The sequence below is a fragment of the Etheostoma spectabile genome, chromosome 9, assembly GCF_008692095.1.
Source record: "Etheostoma spectabile isolate EspeVRDwgs_2016 chromosome 9, UIUC_Espe_1.0, whole genome shotgun sequence".
Classification (NCBI taxonomy): domain Eukaryota; kingdom Metazoa; phylum Chordata; class Actinopteri; order Perciformes; family Percidae; genus Etheostoma; species Etheostoma spectabile.
The window spans coordinates 34,262,057-34,284,210 of record NC_045741.1 but is presented as its reverse complement, the minus strand read 5'-3'; the positions used below and the strand labels follow the sequence as shown (position 1 = coordinate 34,284,210).

Below are 22,154 nucleotides of genomic sequence, written 5' to 3'. Positions count from 1 at the left end.
AGATGTAGACAGTCCCAGAGGACAGAGTAGCGTGAGGAAAACTCAACAGATAGCAGTCGGTAATACGTCAGTCTCAAGGTTTACCAGTTTACCAGTAAACGCAACACTTTGTCCCATTTGTTGTTTTTCAGACAACAGCAGTGACCAGTGCTAGTCGGTGCTAGTTAGCGTCTGTTAGCTGTTAGCTAGTAGCGTCTGTTAGCTCTTCTAGGACGCACCGGTGCTAATGTCCTCGCATCCGCTGCAATGCTGTTTATATGGATACGGTTTAATTTTGCGTTACATGACCCATTTCATCTGTAAAGCCGTGCCTGTGTTGGATCTTTCTACGCTCTCTCGTCTTACTCTCCGCGCCCCGCCACACAGCGGCCACCGGTCCACACTTCTGATATTTGTCTACAGTTTTAATTTTTCATTAACACAGCTGTATATTGTTAAGTATGAGGGGGCAAACCTGTATTTGTACCAGTGTTTCCGCGGGTAACTGTTATCGCGGCCGCTACGGCGAAGAACACAGAAGAAGTTTTTGAATGCAGCTAACTTCAGTTGGTAGAGTAACAGCGTGGGAGACGGAGCTGCTGTACCAAAGCCTGGACCAGGACCAGAGATGTGACCCATGGCCAGAATATCATAGTTCATAAAAATGCAGCGCAGTGAAGATACAGACGTTTAATACACAGGACGTGTGTATCCGCCGTTCGACCCGTGCTGGACCCGTTCATAATGAGTCAGCCGTCTCTCTGTGAGTAGCGTCCATCACACTCCCTCTCGCAGTTATAAATAGCCTATGTGACAATAAAATTTGTTTTGGTTAAAATCAACAAATAATCGTGAGAATAATCACGATCAAAATTTTGATCAAAATAATCGCGATTATCATTTTGGCCACAATCGTGCAGCCCTACATTGTAGTTATACACTACACAACAATCCAGGGATAGGCAGACTATATACAATGTGTGTTGTCTTTAAGATATCTATTGAAGTAGAAGGGCAGAAAGATCTAATCACCATCAAACTCTGGAAAGTAGTCAACCAGGTGAGAATACATAATCTTCTCCTCCAACAGGTCCTTCTTGTTGAGGAAGAGGATGACGGAGGAGTTTTGGAACCATGGATATGTGATGATGGTCCTGAAAAGAGCTTTACTCTCCTCCATACGATTCTACAAAGAAAGAAAGAAAAAAAGAAAGAGAGAGAGAGAGAATAAGGAAAAAACAAAAGGTTAGCATGTATTCAGAATATACAAGACTTCTCAAGTTGTTCACTGTGAACACAATAAATAACAGGAGGTTTTGATCCATATTACAAGGTAAATATTCGATTTTCATAATTATCTCTAAGTGTTTTGGGGTTAACAATGGGATAAAAATGTTCTCTGGTTTATTGGCGTTTCCTTTAACCAATCCCAATCATCTTGGGTGACGTAGCCATGGTGCCTTTGCAACATAACCTCGGGAAGGAACTTGTTTTGGTGGACTGTGTGCACGAAGGGAAGCTAGCTCTGGGATTAAAATGGCTGTAGAGCATGTGATGAGGATTTTACTAGCTCAGAGGAGGTTTCCCAAATCAACTAGAGTTTAGAATGCTAACACAAAGAAAGTAGAATATGAGGTACATCCGGCGGAACCTCGGGCGGCACAGGAACTATGCCGCAAATGAAATGTAGTAGATATAGGCTATATAGTTGCTAAAATTGGTTGCATACAGTAGCTTAGCTGTGATCAAAGCCAAAACGCTCATTTTTTCGTGAGACCCTCTATGAATGCACAAGTATTTGTCGGACAAAGTGCTTTTTCTGACACAGTTTGCTAATAGGGATGGACTGTAGCTGAATGGCATCAGTTCATTTACAGTGGATACAGGGTGTTGTAGGATGTGAAACAGTAAGGATACACAAGATTGTCAAAACAACCCAGAAAATGTTAATGTTATGTTAATTAATCCAGGCACGAAAACTGTCTAGCAGACATAAAAAGTGGAGCAAGTAGAGTTGGAAACCTACTCATGTAAACTACTGAATGCTGAAAGCTGCTGTCAAACATGACTATTCTTCCTCTTTCTGATTTAAACTCCTTGCCAGCATCACTCCCACAGTTTAGTCTTGGTGATATCATAATATGATCCTGGCCAGACTTGACCCGATGAAATCAAAGATGTTTAAAAAACAGTCTTGTCAGACTGATTGGTCCAAAGGGTCAAAGTCTCCGTCTCGAGCCTGTCAACACGACAGGATAATATCTGCAGACTGGGATGCCTAAACACTGGCCAGCCTCGACTCAGAAACGGAGCTCAGCAACAGCATTAAAATTGTCCAGTGGGGCCTACCACCGGTGACACATTACAAGCAGGAAAAGCAAATAAACAGGAGCCTGCAAAAATGAAAACATATTCCTGTTCTTGTGTGTAGAATAAGGCCAGACCCTTGAGCATGCCCAGTGAAGATAAAGTACAGTATGTGTGCATTAACAAACAAAGCTGCCAGAGCAGACAAACATTGATAGTGTTGACCATGAAGCTGCAGTGATGTACAGCAGATATAGTGAGTCAAGCTGGCAGCCTGGTCTGGATTATGAAACCCAGTTGTCATATGACCCGGTCCGAAAAAAAAGGGCTTATTGTCAGGAGAGTAGCAGAGGGCATGGCTGATCACATTAGCTTTATTAGCGATAATTCTATCTGAACAGTCAGAGCCAATGACATGGACAACTGTGAAGCAAAGAGATAGAAGACCTATTTTCTGTTTGTTGTGAGAGACTACTAACAAGCTGTGAACACAACAGTAACATTAGAAAGTTGATAAGGTGAACGTGTAAGCAAACAGTTTCTTATTTAAACATCCAGCAGACAGACCGACGTTAGCATTCATTTGAAGTCGTGTTTCTAGCCATCTGACCAATGTAAGTCACTTCTCTTTTATCTCTTTTGGTCTCCACCAACTCCTGAGATAAACATCTGGCTCATTAGCTGCTAAAATGCTCCACCATGTTCACCAGCTACTCACCAACTTTGTCTGTAGGTAGTTTTAACGTACAGTACATCTGAGTATTCACTGAAAACATCTGCTCACTACTGCTGGAAATGTGGTTGATGAGAGCCGTGAGAATGAACCAAAACATTAAAGCTACGGGCTGTAAAACCACACAAAATGAACTGAAAACTCACTAAAACACTTCATAGAGTCTGCTGATCATTCTCTGACGGTTCTTCCCTACGAGAGACACCTTTCACATTACACAGTCATTATGGTTAATAGACAAATATGAAGTAGTGCAACTGTGAAACTGTGAATGTGTCCAGATGAACTACATCTCATTGTCCAAGAATGTAAATGTTTGCAATTTAAATTGAAATATTCCATTCCAGCAGTTAGATATTCAACAGCCTGTTTAAGAAGCGTGAAGTGCAAATGTCTTGTGATGCATGGCATGTTAACATACGACAAGACTTGAAGCCTCATTATGAATATAGTGTGATAACATGTTGCGTATGCAGTCAACTATTCAGAAATCCGAACTATTTCTGTGTCGACGTCTCACCTCGTTGTCCGATTCCACCAGGACCTGGTCGTACTCGCTGAGCGCCACCAGAAACATGATGGAGGTGACGTTCTCAAAGCAGTGGATCCACTTCCTCCTCTCAGACCTCTGACCCCCCACATCCACCATCCTGATTGGAACATGATGAGGTGAGATGGAGCGCCGCCAAACAGAGGGCAGAAAGAATCACACAAAAGAAATGACAATTAGCTCTAAATCTTTCACTCGTGGTGTCTTGTTTAACTTCAGAATTAGTGGCACATAATGTAAGCATGCATTTCAAACATTATCTCAAAGAGCTAGGAAGACCGGAACACTGCATGAATGAAGTAGAAAATGTATCAGTGCAAAGAGGCATTCATCTTGTCACCTATGTTTTCCATTTTCACCAAGCTTTGTGTCCAAAGGTGGATAATCAATATATTTCAAGGCTAGTGTGTGCTATTACTTAGGCCTGTAACAACTATTACATTATTATCTAATCGTAATTTTTTTTGACATAATTGCGGTCTCTTAAAGTCACTCCCCTCTGCCACTAGCTCTATCAACCCACCCTGACCCTCTCCACACACCACTTCTGGCTCTCCATGCCCCTGTACTTACTCTGCTGTACCGTTCCTTTTTACTTAACTTACTTTATTCTAATATGTTTTTTTTAGTTAATACATACTGTGTGTATAAATTTATACTTATAGTCTTCTGATCCTTCATATATTTAGAGAATGTGTGACATGCACCAAGACTGGGTAAACTGTGCACACTCTGCCGGCAATATGACTTCGCCCTGCAGCTCGGTCTGGAAACCTGCACGTTTAATTCTCCTGCTTCAGTTCACAATTTTGCGGGAACCAATCACCAACTGGCTTATCTACCTGGTGCGCTATTGGTGGGTATAACACCATGACGATAGAGAAGCGACCAAGCAGCTTCTTGTTTACATTCAACATAGTGGCCACCGAACGCCACCGAAGCGCAGCAACCCGTTGATGCCGCTGTCGCTTCTACGTCACCCGGATCTTTGATCTGATTGGTTGAAGGACTATCCAATTGCGTACAGAGCCATTTGAACTATGCCTGTTGGTCATGCCTTTTATGCAGAAAAAAAAATACAGAGCAGACTCCTATCTAAATCTATTGCGCTTGGCTTGGTCTGGTGAAAGCCAGGCTAACATGCACCAACAACACCAAGACAAACTCCTTGTATTCATAAAAAACGTACTTGGCAATAAAACATTTTCTGATTCTGATTAACCGCAATTAATTGCTAATATTAACTAAGGTCATAAGGCGTATGACTTTTGATGGTAATTGTTTATCTTGTTTTAATATGCTAAATTATAAATCATATAAGTGATTATTGGTCAGACTATTATTGGTCTTTTTTTTTCTTCTCCAGAGGACTAATGTAAAAAATGTAAGTAAAGAAGCAGTGATGACAATTATGCCACATAGTTTTACCAATAGTGAGGACTATTGTTTGCCACTTTGGCCAAAACGTTTTAAAAATTTGACGGACAGAAACAATTATATTTTGAATCTCAATTATTTCTGTGACAATTAATTGTACAGCAACATTTGGAATTGTTAAAGCCCTGCCGCTACTTTAACATAACATCTAAGGAATCTACCATGGTCCAAGCCAAACCCCCCTTTTGCACTGAGAATATAAACAGAAGAAAGCATGAAAGTTGAAGTAATAATAGGGATAACAAAGTAATAATTCAATCTAGAAAGCACTATAAAGAAGGAAATCTCTCCATTCCCATTCTCCCATTACAAACCTTGTCTCTATCTTTTCCAGGAGACAAAAAAGTAGGACTGCTGCATGAATCACAGAGAGGACTGAGCAAACCTTCACTACGATGAACTAAAATAAGGATATGTGTGTGTACAAACAATGGAGAGCCCGTGCAGGAGATAGAAAGTAGTTTAAATAAAATGTCTTGTTTAGAAGTGCCTAGTGCTAAATTTGAGAGATATAAGAGGAGCAACTGATTGGAAGTCCCACAAGGGGAGTAGTTCAAAGTAAAGGGAAAGTAAAAACTGAATATTAAAAAAAAAGGGAAATCAAGGAACAAACAGATTGCAAGAAATTGAAACATGAGCTTGTAAGGCTTGATATAGGGGTTTTAATTTGGAGGTAGGAGATGTGGATCGACTTTTGGATGAACTCGTTCATGTTTTTGTTTGGATGAGTTTTCTCCTCAAATCAGTGTTACAATTAAGAAAAAGGGAAAACAATTGCATGAGACTGAAGAGCTAATTCTGCTAGATAAGAATCTAAAAGGGTGGAAAGGGAAAGAGTCAGATTGTTGGATTTGTCCATATACTAAATAAATTGCAACTGAAAATACAAAACACACAATGAATTAAAGTGAGTGTACTCATCAGTTGAGTTAGTTCAAGTCTCTATTGAATATCATTCAAAAGCTAGAAAGTGAAACTTTGATCCCACATCACAAAGGTGAACTCAGTCAGCGAGTCTCCCAGAAGGGACAGCATTGATAAATAGAGTCCTCCAAAGTGCAAGCCTAAAATAATCAGACAACCTCCTTTTTTCCCCTCTAGCAAGGATGAGTGACCTACTTAGTACGATAAGCTCTCCTATGGTGGATAAGCCAAGTGAAATTACATTTTCTGTGACTTCAAAAGCCAATTAAAAGAGAAGGAAGCAAGCCTAATGGAGATGTGCGTCCATGAAAGGCTTCCTTGTCGCAGCCATGGCCCTGTCAACCGCTAGCAGAGGCGGTATAATGCCACATGTGCTTGTTACTATTGAGCCCGAGGAACATCTCATCCTGCATCAAGTATGACATCTCATTCTTATAAATCACTAAACTAAGAAACCTCAAAAATCATGCTCTTTTTCCAATAAAACCTGACACTTTACATTCAATCCCACTTCATATTTGTATTTTCAGGCTCCTAACACAAAATGTATGTCATTGAGAGCATGTAGTGATTCACCATCAGCAGCACAGCCAAGCAGAGTAGAGCCTATCGGCTAGCTGCAGCGGGGCTGCTGGGAACCTCTTCAGCACAACCTCATTGCAAGCAGAGTTATTTCTAGCCTTGCCAAGCGTAGGAGGGGGCTGACATGATGGCTTCCTATCGATTCACACTCTTCTGTAATCGCTCTTGTTCCCTGGGTCCAACTCTATCTCCTCATCTTCTCTCTTTTTTGCAAGAGAAGGAGGAAGGGAAGCTGCTCTACGTACTGGTGGCGGGTCCTAAGACTGTCTCTGTGCCAAGTCCCGGAGGCTGTGTCTGTACTACAAAGAAAAACTATTAAGGGAAAAAACTGCCTTTATGATCTACGACTTTATTACAGCTCTGGTAGATTCTACTGTAAAATTGCACATTACATATACTGCAAACAACAGAATGGATTGGAGACATTTTCAGACAAATGGGGAAATAAAACATTGTTGTAGGTGACATTTAAACATGTTGATTCAGACTTAACATGGCCTTTTTGATTTTAAAATGAAAACAGAAGTGTGGTTAGTCAAAGTACTTTAGTTCTTCTTCTACCTGAAAATGATGCTTTGCAAGTCGAAAGGGTATTCTATGATCCCAGTGGTTGGGATTCGAACCCTAAGCACGTCCTGTTGGGTTGGTAGATAGGACGGTTCAGCAATACGATCCAGATCACTTAGATAGCTAGAGACAGGAAGGACAACAAAAGACAGCAAGAGGGAGGAAGGAGAAAGTGAAGCATAACAGCAGATACAGCATACACCCCCTCCAAAAGCAAGTGGATCAGTCCAGACGTAACCAAAGAAAACCATTCCCAAGAGTTATGAGGGTATTAGGTGACAATTTGCACCTCTACCCCCAAATCTTTTCTTAGAAATTTAGCTTCATCCTTGATGGCAGCCCAGCTCCCAAAGACAAAACATTCCTCAATCTTATTCTCTGCACCCCCTCACTCCTCCTCACTGTCAAGGTTTAGGGAAGCAGGTATTTTGAATTTTGATTTAGCACTCAAAAGGCCAACTTTCACTGCCTGGGTGAAAATAAGAATTGCCACCTTTCTAGTGAGAATTGGCAGGAGGGTTGGGGCCTGTACTTTAGGCCAGTCTTTGAGAGTGTACCATCAGGGATGTGTTAAAGTGCTGAGCCCTGCTGTGCAGCACAGGGTAGATGGAGATAGCGGCATCGGCGGTTTCCAGCTGGCTGACCAGCTGTTGAGCAGCTAGCTAACCAGCAACATTATCGGAAGCACTTGAGACCAGTACCTGAAGATAATATTCTCTAGGTCAAATGGGTACTCAATGATGCCAGTGGTAGGCACTCGCACCCGCAGCACGTCCTGCTGAGTGGGCACGTACCCAGCGGATGCTATTCGTTCTAAATCGTTAAGGTAACTGTGGAAGGGGAGGGGAACATATGACAAAGATGGGCAAACCACCAGTCTCAACAGTACGAGATCAAATAAATGCATATGCAATGAGCAGACACAAACAATGGCTTTCTCTCAAAACCACAACACAATTACAAAACACTTAAAGATGCATATAGCCAGCAGTATCTTATACATCTACTTGCATATAACATCCTTTAATTCACCCTCCAAAATGCTCAACTTTTTAAAAGGAGCATATTCATCTGAAATGGATTAATGCAGGTTGGAATTAGCTCCGATATTATTAGCAGTCATTTATAAACCTGCCAACAGACATCCTCCTTTTCCCCGGCTCTCTCCGTCTGACTGAACTCTCTTCCCTTCCTCAGGTCGAGTGCATATTGTTGCAGGTAGAAAACTGCTGAAAAAGGTCTACAGACAACTTTTTAAATGTGTGTTTTAAATTTCATTCCTCACGTCTTTACTATACAAACTGTTGTTTACCCAGTTCATCACTTTGCATTAGATATCTTAGAGGTCACAGTTGCACAGTGATCCTGCTTCTACACAAAGTAAATCATCCTTATTCTAGTAGATTAAAGGAGAATTCCGGTCGTTTTCAACACGTAATTCTGTTGTTTGTAAATTTGGAGTGCTGTCAGTAGCAAGAAGAGTGAAAACATTCGCTGTTGCCTACACAGAGTTATCCTCCTGCTAGAGTTAGCACCCAACAGGCTTGAACAGGGCAAGTTTTAAACTTGTTTTCAGCCTCGAAACATGCTCAAAATGTCATTACATGTGCCTAGCCATGTGCAGTTATTCCTTCCGAGTGAACACAGCAAATTTGACTGCAGTAGATGTGACAGAAAGGCGTGTTTTGACTAGAGTGGACTTCACCGGAAAACAGGAAATAAACAGAGGAATGTGCACTGGCTGAATTAACACAACTTTCTGTCACATCTACTGTAGTCAAATTCGTTGTTTTGACTTGGAAGGAATAACTGCATATCGTTTGGTTACAATTTGTTTTAATTTTTCTTGCTACTGACAGCACTCCAAATTTACAAACAACAGAGCTACGGGTTAAAGTTGACTGGAATTCTCCTTTAAAAGGCCGTAGACATACTATTTGGTTGAGTCGGAGAGCTGGTACTCTCTCCTGCGATCGTAGGCCTCCTGGATGCCAGGGTCAGCCCAAAGCATCTTTATCGCACTTGTGTACGGCTGCTCGAATGATGAAATCTTCTCCACGTCCACCTCCCGTACCACCTGGGCATTATTCTAGGAGAACAAGGAAACAAAAAAGTACATGTCAATTTAGTAATTGAGTATTTTAATTAGTGGCCTCCAAATCTCAGAGTGGATGGTGTCAGGTGCTTTCTTAGTCAATTATGACTAAAAACTAACGGAATACAATATATTTTTATCGTGAAAATGCAACATTCTTAGAAGTATACCTGCTACATACATAGCCCCACATTAAACTCCTTTTTCTAGAATACATAGCATGTGGCCTGGATTCAGTTATGATGAGTTATTATCAGAAGCACGGTTCACTCTACAACAGCAGTTTATTTATTTAGGATTTATTTGAATGTAGTTATTGTCGCACTGGTTTGCACGCTGGTTTCTGGCTAGCTGACAACAGTGGCCAGACATTTAAAGAGAATATAAAGAAATTTAGAAATCGAAAATGTGAAATAACCAACTGTTTGCACAACTTCTGCGGAAAATAATGTGTTCCTGTAGGATGGTATTACTCATAGTAAGAAACTAAGTTTCAGGGTCTTTAACTATTTCAATAATTAAGTAATTTCAGTGGCTGCACAGCAATGTATGCGCTTTGCAAACAAGCAAGTATAACAAAGTATTTAGATGGGGATATGCACTTCAATAACATATAGTATATCATATCATATAGTCACCTTATTAGTACACACTAATAGTACACACACACACACACACACACACTACACACACACTACACACACACACTACACACACTACACACACTACACACACTACACACAGTACACACCTTGTTCTGTTCGTACTTGTACGGGATCTTGAGGGTCTCCGTTGCACGGATCATGGCCTGCATTGAGGTGAAGATGTTCTGGTAGACCAATTTGGTGAAGCCCTTCTTATCCTCATCTGTGTAGCCTGACCCATGGATTATTCTCATCTGCTTGATGAAGGTGCTCTTGCCACTCTCTCCAGTACCTGTAAAAAAGATGACAAGATACAGGGGTTAGGCGACAACTGAAAACGGGTCATAAAATGGACGCAGGAAACTGTGGACTGTGTGAAAAGGTACGACAGTTGTCATCCCACCCTTGACATGACCTGGGAACAAGACAAAGTTTTAGTATCCTACAGTACTACTGACCAGGAACTGGAAAGAAAAGAAAAAACTGAAATGAGACGTGGTGATAATTCTTGTGTGCAGACAAATTGGGAAAATTAGAGTCTGATGTGAAACCTGCTAAATGATGATTAAAAATTAACAGAAGGACAAGTATATGAGAAATCAACTCTGACATTTTCTTTAAAAAAAAATGGGTCAATACCACCCCAAAGTAGCTGCAATCCATCCACCCTTGTCCAACAAATACATTACAAATACAATAGATAGTATCATGTAAGAGCTCTTTCACACAAATGTAGTCAGCAAATGTGTTTTTAAGAGCAAACAAGCAGTAAGTAAGTTGTTCCCAACAAAGTCAACAAAACTAATTTGGTCAAATTGTAGCCTTTTTATGTAACTCATATTTCTGCGGTAAAGAAGCTGGTCTTTGCAAAAGGCTGGCCTGGTTGATCCACCTCCAACCTGCTGCTGATACACAAGGCTGTGAAGGAATCCACACCATCATGCCCCTAGGCAGCAGGCCAGACCTCAATGACAACTCAGCCTCTAGCAGAGTTCTGAATTGCATACTTTTTTTCTTTTAGTATGTACTGTAGCTGCCCTTACAAAGTACAAACGGTTGCATGCAGTATGCATACAATTGGGACATCGTACTTCTTCCTAACATTGCGGCTTGAACTTTCATGCTCATATCTGCAGCGCAAAGGATTGTGGATCAGAATAGTCAGAGAAACATGTTAGCCTGAGTCCTGCAAAAACAGATGCAGTAGGAGAACCTGGTATTTTTGGCATTTTGTATTGGACATACTATGTTTTGGGAAATACTAAAATCTTTTTCTAGCACACTACATGGTATAGTATGGGTATTGGAACGCTGGGTTTGTGTATTACCAGTACAGGCTGCTTAGCTGAACTGGTCCTTCGTCTACATGGTGTCAGGTTCTGGTTCACTTATCGTTAAATGACCTTTTGTTCCACTAAAAAAAGTAAAATTTGCTGTGTATATGTTTAAAAAAACCTCAAAGTATCCTTATGTGTTACTTACAAATATGTGTGTGCAGTTTCAGTGATCAAGAAATGTGAGTTACATAATCCTGTGTAAAGAGATTCTAGATAAGAATGTAAAGTCTCAAATATATATGGACAAATATTTCTTCAAATTGTGGTCTAGCCATTGTCTGTTGTCATCTTGGCTCTAGTGTCCTGAGATGTTCACTGTAACAATGTAATATAATCATTGTTTTGGCTGTGGTTACTACAGAGGCCCGACTGACAGCCTGGGTAAGTGGAGCAGCCCAGAGTAACCACATGAGGGCTGCACAGCTCACCTCAGCTCAACAAAGAGCCGGGTAAACTGAGTTCACTTGTCCAATTTTGTATCATAGTGACCATGCATATGCACACAGGCATAAACACACAGAAATACCTAGTCATAGAGAAGAAAACTTGCTTGAACGCACAGAGAGAGAAATCCACAGAACCCCACAGATCCCCCTCACACACCACGTTTTTCAAGAAAGCTTCCACAGCAGATTCTGTATCTTTATATGGACATATTCAAACTACCACTCCAGGCTTAGGGGATGCCAGAGTCGGGATGAAAGCATCAGAGTTTTGTACACTGTGGTCATCAACTAAAGCGGAACAATCAAAAGACAAGGGAAGGTAGCGCTCTAAACCCAAACTCAATCTCTAGTTTCACGATGCAGCTCTCTCTCCAGAGCAATCCTCCTTTTTTCCACCCCCATTCCAAAACCATTTTCTTCCTCAACAACCCCGCTCCAGCTCACCACCACTCATCTCTCCATCTCACTTCTCCCAACATTCAAGTCTGAGTCACTGCAGCTTTAGCTCCACATATTCCGTTTTCTACCTTTCACTCTTTGTCTTTGTACTACTGATCTCAACAAGGGCTGCTCCTGTATATTAAACTGTGTGTTAAAATGTATCAAGTGCCCATCACAAAATATAAGATAGCAGGGTGACGCCTCTCAAATGACTGACAGTATAAGATAGCACGGTGATTCCCCTCAAATTGCTGACAGTATTTTTTTTTTAACATTTACAAAACCTATTTGCTTTACATTTTCCATATATGCTGAAACACGTGTATGAACACTTCCACACTTCTAAAGTAGCATAAACAGAACTGCGTGCATGTCTATTTTGCTGTATATATCAATTCCTTAAGAGCAATGACCAGTAGGCTCTGTACCTATAGCCTACAGCCATGCTAGAGGCTCTACGAGGCTAGTTTATTTTTGTGCTAAATGCTAACATCACCGTGCTAACATTCTTACAATGATGCTTAGCAGCAGGTCTAATGCTAACCATGTTTACTATCTTAGTTTGTTGTGTTAGCATGCTAACATTACATAATTAACAATAAACAAAGTAGAGCTGAGATTTTTTTGTATGTTTAGTAGGGGTGTGACGACTCAGACCACACAAGACCTGACGATACACGATAGTGGGTACGAGTCGAGATTTGATCACTATTTTAAAGAAAACATCAATGACTAAATATTATGGGGAAAATAATCTTTTATTCTATAGATATGTATCACAATTTCACAAAATTCAAAACAAGCACTATGAAAGGTTTTGCCACAAACTCAAATGGCTTCTCTCCTGTACAACTAACGTCTTCAGAGCTAATAACTGTGGCGTTTCCACCGGGAATCCAAAATGCTGCCACACAAACAATTCAAAAGTGGCGGGTAGGGTTGGGTACCGTTCACATTTTTACCGGTTTATGAAATTTGGTGATGGTACCCAACGGTACCTTTTTCCCGGTACTTTGCCTCTGTAATAACAAAAAATTTATTTCAGTTGTAAAAATAATTTCAAACCTATTTACCTAAAACATTTAGAACATTTTACACACCACACAAAATACAACACCTTTCTCTCCCCTCCCTGCAACCTGTTAAATCCAATAATTATTAATTTCTCACACTGCATAGTAACTTCTATTTTTTAGTTTCGATCTTATTCTATTTTAGCCCGTTTTATTTTCATGATCGCTTTTAATTGCTCTTTAAAGTTTGTGTAAAGCACTTTGAATTGCCTTGTTGCTGGAATGTGCTTTAGAAACAAAGTTGCCTTGCCCTACAACCTTAGCCTGTCAGTCTGTATCCAGGCCATAGGGAACACCGTTGTGCCCGTCTGTACTAGAAGTGTAAAGTTAAATCCAACGCAATCTTGCTATTATATTATATTGCAGCAAACGCTGCCTGCGTGAAGTTTTGAAACATGTAACCACATTCGTGACAGCTTTACCGGCATTGCTGTGACTCACTGGGACTTAAACTAGTAGCGAGGCGACATCTTCACCGTACCTCTGTGTTTGGGTTTCAGAGCTGAGCTCGGCCCTCTGCAAAACGTGCAGAGGACAGAAAAGTGCACGCACTCTCAGGTACGGACAGTTGGTACGGCTTGATTTAATGTGACTCAGTCCTCAGTAGTACCAACGTAAGAAATATCATGTTCTAATATCGCAAGATCCACCTCTAATTTTTAGTCATAAACCAAAGTGTTGGACAAATTAAAATTTTGGCAATCCATTGAACAGTTGTCAAGAAATTTCTCATGGTGTTGCTCGAAGGAAAAGTTGGTAGGATTCATCCTCTGGACACCATGAATATTTGAACAAAACATCTTTGGAAGTGTTGAGATATTTCAGTCTGGACCAAAGTGGTGAACCGAAACAGTGGAGAGACCAACATAACCATCAGTAGAGCCAAAGACAGATGTGAAACACACATGGTAGTCTATAGCCTCCATTGCGTCTAATAGAGTGACTTAAAAGTGAAAGGAAAGTTGCCCACTACTGGCAATACCAAATTGGGAAAAAAGGAAAAAAAACAACAAGTGACACTGATCATTTTTACAGCCACATTGTGTAGGCAGAATTGCAGTGATTGATTAGATAATGGAATGTGCTTAGAGTGATAAAGTACAGCTGGTTTTCCCAAGGCAAAGTAACTAAAATGTCTTCCAAGGATGACGAGAGTCAAGTTTGAGTGTCAATGACAGATGAGCACCCCCTGTCCTCGAACCAGGCAGGATCTTACACTGTAGAAAGCAGGTTGACAGTGGAGCTTTCCCTTCAGACAGAGTATGTCTTTGAGAGAGGTACATAAATAGCAATTGTTAAGACACAGGAGAGTTCACTTTCTCATCGACTAAAGAGCTGAAAGGAAGGGAGTGGTGTTACTGGGATGTGACGGAGTAAGAAAAGAAAAATATTAGACATGAGTACATTTTCTCTACTTACAGAATTTCCAAGCAGAGAAATGATGAAGGTTAACAGGTTAACATGGGATAGATACATCAGCTGTGTTGTTTAATTGAGTGTGTGTGTGTGTGTGTGTTTGAATTTTACAAACACACAACCAGAGAAGAGGGGGCATGTCTTGCAGGCATGATCAGCTTAATTCAACAGACCCCATTATTCTCGTGACTAACTGGAAAATCCAAGAGAAGCATTTCTCATGGACAAGCTACTGTACATTCACTGAAGCTACTCCTGAGGGGTAATGCTAGTTCCCATGGCAACTACTGTACTGGACTCAAATACATGGCAGAAAGCAACAGCTTCAGTACGTCTCCACAGAGCCCAGTCAAACATGCAACTTTAGCATTTCTTAATCCCCACAACGTCCTCAGCCAGTCCTCTACACTCAGCCTATGGGAATTACTGCATACTTGAACTTTCTATCTGAATTTGTGAACCCCTAATATTTTTGAAATTGCACAACTTTAAATCAACTATGAATTCAGAGAGATACTTTTCAAATAAAATATGTCGGTGCGATGGAAGTATTTAAATTTTACAGTTAGGTATTCAGTTTATTATAAGGTTCAAACAGCTTTAATGGGCATTATTTAATTCAGACAGTAGTCCAGATAATTCACAGCAAACGAGTGGGCACGTTGATGACGTTGTGGCTATCACTACTGGAAGTTTCCAAACAATGAGGGTGAAGAAGAAGACCCCACAAAGACACCAACAAAATTGACTAACTGGAGAGAAGATGATTCAGGAACAGGTGTCGGTAAGGACCGACACCGAATATGACAGACAAATTCAAGTAACTGTTTATGGCCAATTTACAAACTCTTTGTAGTCTCCAACTTCAGATAATCCCAGAAGATGTGGTGTGGGGCTCCACCTTTAAAACAAAAAAACTACTCTCTGAGGTCTAACACCGACGCACATGTTTGGAAACTGGTTCCTCAACATCCACATGAATTTGTGCGTTCATATAAAAAGCTGATAAATTCGAAGCTTCACATTAGGGTGCCATACAGACCATACAGGCTTACCAGAGGCCTTGAACAATTTTGAAATCTTCGACACAGCAAAGCTGGAGGGAGCAGGATGAGGAGAAGCCCGATAATCACACAGCCGTGACCGTTAACCGGGGGAGCACTGTGTCACTCTGCCCGCAACATGCACTGAACGGGGTATTAGTCATTCTGCTAAATAACCATTAACTCACAAGAAGAGGAAAAAAAAATCTGTTGAAACAGATCCGTTTCAGTGGGTCCAGCCAGCTGGAGGCCACGGCACACATTTCAGCTGGGGTTTGCATGGAGTAAAAGAGTAATAACTTGACGCAGAGTTTGGCATCCACATTGAAGGGGAAAGAACAAGAGAGAGTCGAGGAGACAAGAGGGAAAGGAAGGAGGTGCAAAGTGTGACAGAGTGGAGGAGAAGGGAGCTCTAAGTAAATGATTCCTTAAAACCTCCCTAAGCACATCAAACAGGAAGCTATGTCCACTTCAGCTCAGTGTTGGGGAAGGTGTGTTGAAGGCCTGGCTGACTGTACAGGAACTGAATGACTGTCTGGTGGTTATTTTTGCCCGCAGAACATTCTCCTGGGACTTATTTTAATTTTTCTTTTAGGAACTTAACATGCATTTTGACCGTAGGAGCACTGAGTTTAGTTCCTGAGTCGTAGTTTTTTGCAATGCATCCCAAAAGGTTCCTGCTCCCTACCCAGTTCTGCCACAACTTGTTTATAGCGTTTATTCAGACCTCAACCAAGCATTGTATCAATATTGTGTTACTTATTGGGGGCAGTAACAAAATATAGTTACGTCAGTACTGTCCTTACTTACAATTTTGAGGCACTTTACTTGAGTATTTCCGTTCAAGGGAACATGATGTACTTTTCATTCCACTGCATTTCTATGACCGCTATAGAACCTACAACAATCTTACAAAGGGAGCTTGTGATACACTGTCACAGATTAAACTAACCAACGGTCTAAAGTTTAAATGAATTGGTCTGTTAACACTTCTGTACTTAAGTAAGGTTTTGAACCCGGGACTTTTACATGTAATGAGGCATTTGTACATTGTGGTTTTGCTGTGTTAAATTATCTGAATATGAAAATCTAAATGCTTCCCCAATGATGATATGATTAGGGATGGTGATTTCTTTTAATGTGTATAACAACATAAATTTAGCAGACTTCCCTACAGGTTTTAAAAAAGGGTGAAAGAGTGAGAGTCAGTGAGCAAAGGGAAATGAAAAATTCAAATTAAACATAAAGCGTTGGAGTGTGGGATCACGAACAAGCTTCAGTGCTTCTTCGCGTAGATTCTCCAAAGTCTCTGGAACTCTATTCCACTATTTTTTCATTCACTTGTCAGCATGTTTTGTTTTCTTTTCAAAGAATTGTTTTGGGCTTTTCAGCCTTTATTGGATAGGACAGGTAGGTGAAAAAGGGAAGAGAGAGGGGGAAGACGTGCGGAAAATTATCACAGGTTGGATTCAAACCTTGGACTTCCGCGTCAAGGCATAAACCTCTATGTTAACGTGCGCCTGCTCTACCCACTGACCAACCCGGCCACACTCGTCAGTATATTTGATTCAAAACAACAAGGCACGTCATTAACAGAACAGGGAGAAAGAATTCCTTGCTAAAAAGGGAAACATCACACTTGCATTACAGTGCAGTACAAAAAACACTACATAAATGTCCTAAGAAACAAAGCCATTGCTGTTCCGTTGTCTGTATAATTTGCTCTGTCTTTGTGGTTCTTGAGATGTCGTGGAAACACAAATGTACTTAAGGAACTTTTAGATCCCTGGGTTACTTAGTTTCTGTCTCATCGAAAGGCTGACCGATGAGCAGAGACTAAAAACACTATTTGTCTGACTTGAGTGTATGCATGGAGGCAGTGTCACAATAATACTTGGATTGGCAGAGGCTTCAGAGTACAGCTGCTATGGATACAGTAACTCCTGCATGCTTGAGAAGAGGGTGTGTGTGTGTGTGTGTGTGTGAGAGAGAACATTTGTTTCATATTCATTTCCCATGTTACTGCTCCAGTCACAACACTGAAGCCATCCACCTCCGCCAAACCTTCTCCCACTGGTTACATGTACAGCTACAGAGACAAGACCACATGGGACATATAAAATAAAAAGAAATTAGTTATAGGTGGATGGCAGCAACAAGACGGTGGAGAGTAACGACTTTATGTTAGAACATCATTTCTTAGCAGTTCTTAGTAGTAGAAAAGCAGCATCTGACAATTTTTTTTGTAGATTATACTGAAAATTAACTGATTAACTGACTAATCCTTTGGTCTATAAAAAGTAACAAAATAGTGAGAGTTCAAAGAGTGGTCTTCAATTGCCTTTTTTTTTGCTCACCAACAGTCAAAAACTAAAATATATTCAATTTGCCATCATTAAAAACTAAGAAAACCACCAAATATTAACATCTGAGAAGAAGAAAGAACAATTACCTAATTTACTATTGATCGGCTAGATCAATTATCGACCACTTGCCTCAGCTCTACTTGGAATAAAATGTATGTTCAATTACATATTTGATATTTGAACAGGATTATATTTCAACACTGTTGCAATTGGCTGTTTGTGGTTTTATTGCATTAGATTGTCAGGCGTTCCTGCATTTGCACTGTAAGGTGCTCCTGTAAATATATCCCATCTGTGCACATCATTGGGGCAATTCAGTCGGTGCCTAAAAGTTTAGAAGTTCAGTACCCAGCTCTACACGTCACATGTTACATCTATTGCACAGCTCATGTATTGTGTTGCAGGTTTTTAATTTTCAGTCCTTTGCTCCAGCTAATAAATTGGTTGCTTATTTACAATAATTTGCAGGAGAAAAATAACACACTTTAACAAATGCTGGAGTAAGTCTGTTGAAAATTATAAATTTGTCCTAAAAGTGTAAAATATTCTGCTTCTGATACATATGTTTGGCCCACATCATCATCTTTACAAAACTTGAATGGACCTTAAAATTAAAAACACATCCATCTCCTAATTCAAAATGAAGCAGATGGACTCGTGGGCACCAGGCTCCAACTAGATACCCCATACTAACCGTCCATGTCACCTCATTTACAGCTATATCTTCATCTACTTACTTCAAAGACTGTCTTAATGACGGTAGTGGGACGAAGGAGGACCAGATGCTTTCCTGTGCTGCATTTGAATGTTTTTAATGTGTCTGTGTTGAGCAAGTGTACTATAAGAGCACATCTAGATCTATGCTGAGAAAAAGAATGAGAAACAGACAGAGAGCGGGGCACAGGATCTCTCTTCCAGTTTAGAAAAAAGAAATCACTGGCATACTTTACCTTCTAAAGGATTTAGAGGTCAATTCAATCCTTTTGCCTATTTTGGTTCCCATTTACTCAAAAAAACTAGAACTGTTCTTGAACAGCTGTACTTCCCACTGAACCAAGGTTTTACTGTACAGTCCCTGAAAAAAGTCTTGTCGCTTGTGTACAAATTGACCTGAAGTGCCGCTGAAATATATTTCTAATCAAGATTTATTTACAAGAAATGGCTCATTTTAATCCCAACCGCTTTTGTAATAATGTTTCAGTGCAAAAAGAAACGGTCAAAAAGTCTTCTAATATTCACAGCTTGGTAAAGCCCATTGAGTCAATTTTTGCAAAGTCATAAGTGTTGTCGCCTTGTCATATGAGCTTCACCTGTGACTAATAATGGATCAATTAGGTCTCAGGTGTGTATAAAAACAACCCCTGTACACTAGACCTTCACATCAACTGCAGCTAGACCTCTGCAAACATGTCTAAGATTCACCCTGAGACTAAAGTTTTGATTATCAAGAGGCTGAAGACCAGATCCACTGCTGATGTGGCAGACACCTTACATGTGTCTCAGCGTCAAGTACAGAGGATTAAAAAAACATTTGAAGACACTGGAGATGTTTTTGACAAGCCCAGGTCAGGCAGACCACGCAAGACAACTGCTCGAGAGGACTGTTTGTTGGCTCGAAAATCCAAGGCCAGCCCATTTTCCACTGCAGCAGAGCTCCACCAGACCTGGTCCCCTGAAGTCCCTGTGTCAACCAGAACAGTTTGTCGGATTCTGTCTCGAAATGGCCTCCATGGTCGAATCAGTGCCCAGAAGCCAGCACTAAACAAAAGACAATTGAAAAACCGTGTGGCATTTGCCAAGGCCCACAGCCTGCTAAAAGGATGGACGCTGGAGAAGTGGAAGAAAGTGGATTTTTCAGATGAATCTTCTGTTGAGTTACACCACAGTTGCCGCAAATATTGCAGGAGACCTACTGGAGCCCGCATGGATCCAAGATTCACCCAGAAAACAGTGAAGTTTGGTGGCGGAAAAATTATGGTCTGGGGTTACATCCAGTATGGGGTGTGCAAGAGATCTGCAGGGTGGAAGGCAACATCAATAGTCTCAAATACCAAGAAATCTTAGCTACCTCTTATATTCCCAACCATAAAAGAGGCCAAATTCTCCAGCAGGATGGTGCTCCATCGCATACTTCCATCTCCACTTCAAAGTTCCTCAAGGCGAAGAAGATCAAGATGCTCCAGGATTGGCCGGCCCAGTCACCAGACATGAACATCATTGAGCATATGTGGGGTAGGATGGAAGAGGAAACATGGAAGACCAAACCAAAGAATATTGATGAACTCTGGGAGGCATGCAAGACTGCTTTCCTAGCTATTCCTGATGACTTCATCAATACATTGTATGAATCCTTGCCAAACCGCATGGATGCAGTCCTTCAAGCTCATGGAAGTCATACAAGATATTAGATTTGAATCTCACAGCACCACTATTTTTTTGCTGACATATTGCTGACATATTTTAGTATTTGTAGTAAATATGTTCAATGTATGTATATGTAATACCTTTTGGAGGCCCATGTCTTCAGAGACATAGGAGAAGAGGAGCCACATGTTTTTAGAGACATATGTGAAGGTGCTTACTTATAACAAAGACTTTACTTTTTAACAAATGCATAGCTACTCTAAGAAAATCATTGTCGATGTAATTTTCCCATTACAATAGGCGACAAAACTTTTGTCTTGCCAAAATTTGACCTTTCTGTCTTGTTTAAATAATAAATCTTTTTTTAGTGAAACAAATTTATTTCAGTGCATTGAACATCATTTGGGAGGGTTTTAGCTTTTCATATGAGCTATTTCTTACACCAATTGATTAATTGAAAGTCAAGTTAATAGCAGGTGTTTCTACAAAGTAGATAAGCGACAAGACTTTTGTCAGGGACTGTAGTTTGCAACCCTTCAACTAATTGTGATCCGTCTTCAACTTCACTTCCTTCTTCCTGGTCCAAGACTTAGTTGGGAACTTTCCCACCGCTGATGTGTTGCTGTGTAAACATACAAAAGAACTTGGAAGCTCTATTTTTTTTTTTTTTAGGTATCCAGACCCATAGGATTTCCATGTGCACAAAAGTACAGGCAGTCAACTGATAAAACAAGGGCCACAACTCTATGCTAGTCATATGATATGCTTATTAAGATCAGGTCCTTAGTATGTCTCAGAGTCAATCCCAAAAAACAAGCCACAGATTTATTTATGTTTTATAATAAACGTTTATCTTTGTGTCACATCTACCAACCCTTTGCAACAGACCTGAGACATAAATGAAGACATTTAGCAGATGAGAAAGTTTAAACAGGACCATATGCATCTGTAACAACAAGCCAGACAGGCGGAGACATGAGAAGCACCGGGCAGTCTCTCACAGGTCTGACTGCCACATAACTGCCGAAACTCTGGGTGTGTCAACATCAGTTTGCTCAACCAACAGAGGCGCCTGACAAACAGTGCAGAACTACAAACACCTACCTGTCTGGCCTTCGTACCACACTGTGAAACTCCATTTTTCATCTACCAGGCACAGAAGCTTAGGACTACATACATATACAAAAGACGGGGGGGGGGGGGCAGCTGCTACAGTGCAGGTTTACAACCCAGTCCTTCTTATACATCAGAGCAACTAAAAGAGAATTTTAAGTTCTATAAACCTATAATCTGCAGCATTTTTCACGGCATGGTACACACATTGATATATCTGTTTTATTTTTAATTTTTAAAAAGACTTTGATAAAATGCAATACAACAGCGACAGGCATTATAGTCCCCAAAATGACCAAAATGTTCCAAAACAGCTTAAACCTTAAGACTGCATTTGTTTTATCTAGGTGTACCCAATAAACTGACCACAGTGCACTTAGCATATGTTCTTATGGGAACAAATAAAGTTCCATATAAAATAAACCAAACATTTTAGCATTCTTATTCTTATGTATGATGTTTTACATCAAACAGGCGATGCAGAGCATGTTTGTCATCATATTTTGTGACATATTCATAACTCATGGAGTAGCAGTTGCTTTTGTCGTTGAAGCAATATCATTTAGAAAAATAGCTGGAAACTGGAGTAACCACGTGTAGCCACAAACGGAATTGATCTTGCTAGATGCCAATATCGCACAAGCATTGCTTTATGTAAAAAGAGCCATAATGTCGCATTGGAACAAACTCAACACATTATGAAGGATACATGAGAAATATATTACCAAACACAGATA

At 40.5% G+C, this 22,154-nt stretch overlaps 1 protein-coding gene across 2 annotated transcripts in view; it reads right to left on the bottom strand.

Annotated features, from left to right (window-relative positions):
* LOC116695435 (guanine nucleotide-binding protein G(q) subunit alpha) overlaps positions 1 to 22,154 on the bottom strand; it is a 40,327-nt gene that overhangs the window by 5,724 nt on the left and 12,449 nt on the right. The window contains exons 2-6 of one of the 2 annotated variants that reach the window (XM_032525691.1): positions 9,926 to 10,110; positions 9,014 to 9,168; positions 7,781 to 7,909; positions 3,540 to 3,669; positions 1,012 to 1,165 (exon numbers count right to left, since the gene is read on the bottom strand). In XM_032525691.1, the coding sequence (XP_032381582.1) occupies positions 1,012 to 1,165; positions 3,540 to 3,669; positions 7,781 to 7,909; positions 9,014 to 9,168; positions 9,926 to 10,110 (753 nt within the window). Of the gene's footprint in view, positions 1 to 1,011; positions 1,166 to 3,539; positions 3,670 to 7,073; positions 7,203 to 7,780; positions 7,910 to 9,013; positions 9,169 to 9,925; positions 10,111 to 22,154 lie in introns of both variants that reach the window. The other variant, XM_032525690.1, reaches the window with a different exon arrangement.